This window comes from Salvia splendens, chromosome 18 (assembly GCF_004379255.2).
Source record: "Salvia splendens isolate huo1 chromosome 18, SspV2, whole genome shotgun sequence".
Classification (NCBI taxonomy): domain Eukaryota; kingdom Viridiplantae; phylum Streptophyta; class Magnoliopsida; order Lamiales; family Lamiaceae; genus Salvia; species Salvia splendens.
This window is the reverse complement of record NC_056049.1, coordinates 2,596,631-2,601,540: the sequence shown is the minus strand read 5'-3', so window position 1 is coordinate 2,601,540 and position 4,910 is coordinate 2,596,631. Positions and strand designations below refer to the sequence as shown.

At 38.6% G+C, this 4,910-nt stretch overlaps 2 protein-coding genes across 2 annotated transcripts; both read left to right on the top strand.

Annotated features, from left to right (window-relative positions):
• The first annotated feature begins 279 nt into the window (after positions 1 to 279).
• On the top strand, positions 280 to 1,505 carry LOC121777874 (TIR-only protein-like). Its single transcript, XM_042175214.1, has 2 exons — positions 280 to 734; positions 1,436 to 1,505. Exons 1-2 carry the CDS (start codon positions 280 to 282, stop codon positions 1,503 to 1,505), a joined length of 525 nt encoding a protein of 174 aa, XP_042031148.1.
• A 1,566-nt stretch (positions 1,506 to 3,071) lies between these two features.
• LOC121777873 lies at positions 3,072 to 3,449 on the top strand. Its single transcript, XM_042175213.1, has one exon. The coding sequence runs from the start codon at positions 3,072 to 3,074 to the stop codon at positions 3,447 to 3,449; it is 378 nt and encodes a 125-aa protein (XP_042031147.1).
• The last annotated feature ends 1,461 nt before the right edge of the window (positions 3,450 to 4,910 follow it).

Sequence of the window (4,910 nt, the reverse complement as noted above, 5' to 3'; positions counted from 1 at the left end):
AAATTAATTAATTTTAAGCGTCTTTGAAGGATTTAAAAGTAGGAATTAACACACTCTTATAGATTCAATTCATTCAACCCTTTTATACTTTTTTTCCTCCACTACATATTTTTCAAACACTCCAATTTTTCCCACATTCAAAAAATCAAATTCCAGTACAATTCAATATTGTCACCCCCTATATATAAATAAGACCCCACATTAATTAATTCCAACATAATCTATACTACTACAAATTAAACATACAAAACCCCAATTCAAATTTGTCTCATTTCCACCATGCAACGCCCATCCTCCGCCGCCGCCGCGCTCCTCCGGCGGGCGGCCCCGCCGTGCGACGTGTTCATCAACCACCGCAGGGCGGACACGAAGAGGCACGTGGCGGGGCTGCTTCACCACCGCCTCCGCGGCCTGGGGCTCCGGCCGTTCCTTGACTGCCGGAACCTGAAGGCCGGGGACCGGCTTTTCGACAAGATCGACGTGGCGATCAGGGAATGCAGGGTCGGAATCGCGGTCTTCTCCCCGATGTACTGCGACTCATACTTCTGCCTCCACGAGCTCAGCCTCATGGCCGAGCTCGGGAAGAGGGTCATCCCCGTGTTCTGCGACGTCAAGCCGTCGGAGCTAAGGGTGAGGGACGACGGGTCCCGCCCGCCCGAGGATATCGTCAGGTTCCGCGCCGCCCTCGAGGAGGCTAAGTACACCGTGGGATTGACGTTCGACACCTTAAGAGGGTAAGTGCATTGTTCGGATGGATGCAAGAAAAAAATATCGATCGATTTGTGCATGAATGAGATAGTTGAGAAAAAATGAAACATAATTCGTGATTTAATATTCAAATTTTAAAGTTGATGGGATAGACCAGAATTTTTACCAAACTTCGTAATATAAATGCCTATTTGTGTTACCAATTAATGCATCACTCACGATTTCCAAAAACGTCATTGTTAAGACAAAAATGAGGGATGCAAATGGAAGCGTTCCAAAAATATAATACTACTAAGAACGTTTTTCTTTGTAACCTTAAAAAATTTTAACATATTTTTCATAAAAAGTTCAATGCAAATAATTGCTTCTCCAATTTTGAGTTATTACAAAAGTTACGTTTTAACATTTTCCTCTTCTCTCAACCTAGCTTTTGCAACCTTTGGAAAAAAAAACAAAAAAACAAAACAAAAAAACAAAACAAAACAAGCTTTTGCAGCCACGTTCTTGATTTCTTTGTACAATTTCTGCCCCTCTGTAATCTCCTATCATCTCTACCAATTTGGTGTTACAGTCGCGTCAATTTAGTTAGGGTTTGGAAACGAACAAATTCGAATTGATGAATTGTAAGTGAATTTAGTTAATTGACATATTTTTTCTTATATTTGTTACATATAAATATAGTAGTAGTTTTGAGTAATTAATATTGTTGTTGTGTTTGTGCATGCAGGGACTGGCCGGAATTTCTTGCTAATGCTACAGATGTTGTAATCAAGAACTTGATCGAAGTGGACAAATAAATAGATTAAATTAATTAATCTTACACATTTTGAAAATAAGATTAATGCTGCTGCTAAATTAATAACTTGTACTCATATTCTCTAATTTAATTCCTTGCCCGGAGCAAGTAATCCTTCTATTCATTTTTAATGAGTTTGATTCGGATAAGTGATGCAACCTGCATTCAATGGTTGCACCTTCAAGCTTCAATTGATGTACATCTATATAATTCTCCATAGTTGCAGATGAAAATGATATTTCATCCGGTCGCCATTAAATGTCTCATTTTCTCCTTTTTGTCCGTTTGCTATTAATTGTCACATTTCATTTTTACTATTTTTGGTACATCGACTCCACATTCGACATACTAACTCATTCCACTAATCACAAAACCAATATATAAAAGAATGACTCATATTTCACTAACTTTTTCCATACATTTTCTTTCACAAATTAAATTTCGAGCCGATCAAATATGTGATATTTAGTGGTGTGTGCATATGAAAGTACACTCATAATAAATTAATATACACAATATACATATCAAACCAGATGCAACTGAATAAGTCGTTTATTTATAGCCCATTTGTGTCGGGCCGTGGCCCATGATTAAAATTCAAATTCGACTAATATAATAAAGAGTGAACTACATAAAATTTCCCTGACGTTTCCATTTGTTACACTGCAGACCCCTGACAAAAAAAAATATCGCCACAAGACTCTGGCCTTTGGGATAATCACATATCATGTTTTTGTAGTAATTTTTCGGACGAAAAAACCCTTATGCCTTGCAGGGCATTTCAGTCATATTACCCTGCCTACTCTGCACACGGCTGCACTTTTGCAGACATTAGCTCTGCACTTTTGTCAACTCAAAGTTGATGTTTCCCAAGGCTGTGTACTGTCCATCTATATTTTAAGTGTGTGAAATTACTTTCTCTTCTTCCTGCTCTTACTGTAATTTAACCGTCCATTGTATTTCGTCGTTTGATCTCTACCGTCGTATACACTGTTGTCAGATCGCAATTTAGGTAATTTCTCTTCTCGCACTGTAATTCATCCTTCCATTGTCTGTCGTCGTGTGATCCCTACCGATTTGGGCTGATTTTTTGGGTGGAATTTGTAGCTGAATTTGGTTGTATTCAATGTAGGGTTTATGTGTGTTAGGCTGGGTCGTGCTATTTTTTTGGGATTTCATTTCAAATCAAAGTTGATCTTCGAATTAATCTATGTACTTCCCTCTACATTTGAAGGGTATGAAATTAATTTCTCTTCTCTCACTTCAATTCATCCTCCCATTTTCAATTCGTGTGATCCCTGCCGTCGTATACTCATTTTTCAATTCTTTCGCTATAGCTGAGCTTGATTGAGAGAACAATTTAGGTAACTTGCAATCTGACCGATTTGGGTCGATTTTGTAGCTGAATTTGGGTGGATTTTGTAGCCGAATCTGGTTGTATTCAATTTTGGGTTTATGCATGTTAGGTTTTGTAGTGCAATTTTTTGGGGATTTTATTTCATAAATAATGACGTATAAGTTTTTAATATATTTTGGGTTTTAATTTCCAATTCAGGTCGTCCTTGCAATGTCTTCTTCAAGTTCTCAATCGTCCGGGTCAAGTTTCAATTGGGATTGGCCTCGTCCACAGATTGTGAACTGTAATCACGATCTTGAGGCTGAGCTCGTGACATCTAGGACGGCTGCTAATCCTGGTCGACGTTACTATCGTTGTCCAATATGGAAGGAAGATGATTGCAGATTCTTCCGTTGGTTTGATGTGGGTCTATCGCCAAGCCAATACACTTACTTTAAAAGAATCAAGCTCGAACGAGACAGGTCTGAAGAACAACTTCGATGTAAGAATATTGTGGAAGGTCTTCTTGAAGATAAATTGCACATGAAAAGTGACGAATGTGAAGATCTGAAGTTAAAATTGAGCATGAAGACTGAGGAGTGTGGATAGCTGAGTTTAGAAATTGTTAAAACCAAAAAAATGACCCGAAATATGAAGATTGTAATATTGTTGTTATGCGTTGTAATTATTTTCCTAATGTAATGGTAAAAGTTTCTTCTTCAATCAGTAAGAGGGGATTTGTTGGTACTAAACCTTTGAAGTTCCACTGTAAGTATAAGGGGTAAATAAGTGACACTGTAATTATTGTACACGAATGAAGTCTTTCAATGACGAATGAAGTTCCCGAATAGGTACATTAAACTAACACTTTGAAGTTTTATAATCACGAATGAAGTACGCATCTTCTGGTGAAATACCACCCTACGTACAAATCTTTTTGTTGAATAACACCCGACGTACAAAACTTTTTGTGAAATAACACTCCAACATATCCTCCTCCAACTTCTGCTATAGATTCAACGTCTGGTGCTGCTACTGGTACTTCTTCAACCTCAGAGACCAAGGCTTCGGATGGTACTGATTTGGATGATACTGCTTCAAATGCATTCGCCAAATTTTGACTAGCTACCTCCACGTCCATCTTCCTCTGAGCACGATCATCTTCTAAACTCTTCGTAAGATATTCCTCGAACTCAACATCCCTATCATACCAGCCAATCATCAGAGGCTTACTCTGGTGCCCTTGAAACTGACCCCCCTGCCTCCTCTTCGTTCTGGTTTTTTGCTTTGGCACATCTGGCTCGGTTTCTTTAATCTCTTCAATAATGACTTTTAGGGGTTTCGACGCCCTGAATCTGAGAAGCTCTTGCGCTTAATCCTGCATTTTTTTCAATATAGCGTCAGCCCGGGTTATCTCCACAACGTAGATGTGAACTAACTTTGTCGTAGTAGCCGCCACTTTGAGGAAATAAGTCAGATGTGTATCCTCAACAATGGGCAACAAAGGGCCGCCGATAAAAACCCCCCCACAGGCATGACTATACTTTAGATCACAATAATAGAACTCAAATTTCATCTTCCTATCATACTTCAACTTTAACACCATACTCGAGAGGTCTATGGAGGGCGAAACGGTTTATGTTACAAAAATCGAAGTATGTCAAATACCCACCAACATACTTTTTCTCATCTTTAGTAGAGAAGAATGAACCTCCATGATGGAAAGCAACTGAAAACTTTCCAGGTTCTTCCCCTGTTAAGGAAAACAATAATCGGATAATCAAAAATCAAACCAAAACATCCAAAAAAAATTCACAAAACATTCAATTTTAGGAGCCCTAAATCACAAATTGAGGATTAAAAATCAATTTCCGGCGGACCAAAAAATATTCACAAAAAATCAATTTCCTATAAACCCTAAATCACAAACTGAGGATTAAAAACATAACTTACTATATTCATCTTCTGGGATAAAAAAATCCAGCTGAGGATCTCGGATATCCCAGGTTTCTTCTTCCACATCTATGACCACCGGTGTATGTCTCGGTGGTGGTCGCCAGTGTGGTGGCG

Bases quoted from the DNA above. Each gene is read 5' to 3' on its own strand.
- LOC121777873 (XM_042175213.1), top strand. From the start codon at position 3,072: ATGTCTTCTTCAAGTTCTCAATCGTCCGGGTCAAGTTTCAATTGGGAT.
- LOC121777874 (XM_042175214.1), top strand. From the start codon at position 280: ATGCAACGCCCATCCTCCGCCGCCGCCGCGCTCCTCCGGCGGGCGGCC. The intron at 735-1,435 runs GTAAGTGCATTG...TTGTGCATGCAG, and splicing joins ACGTTCGACACCTTAAGAGG to GGACTGGCCGGAATTTCTTG.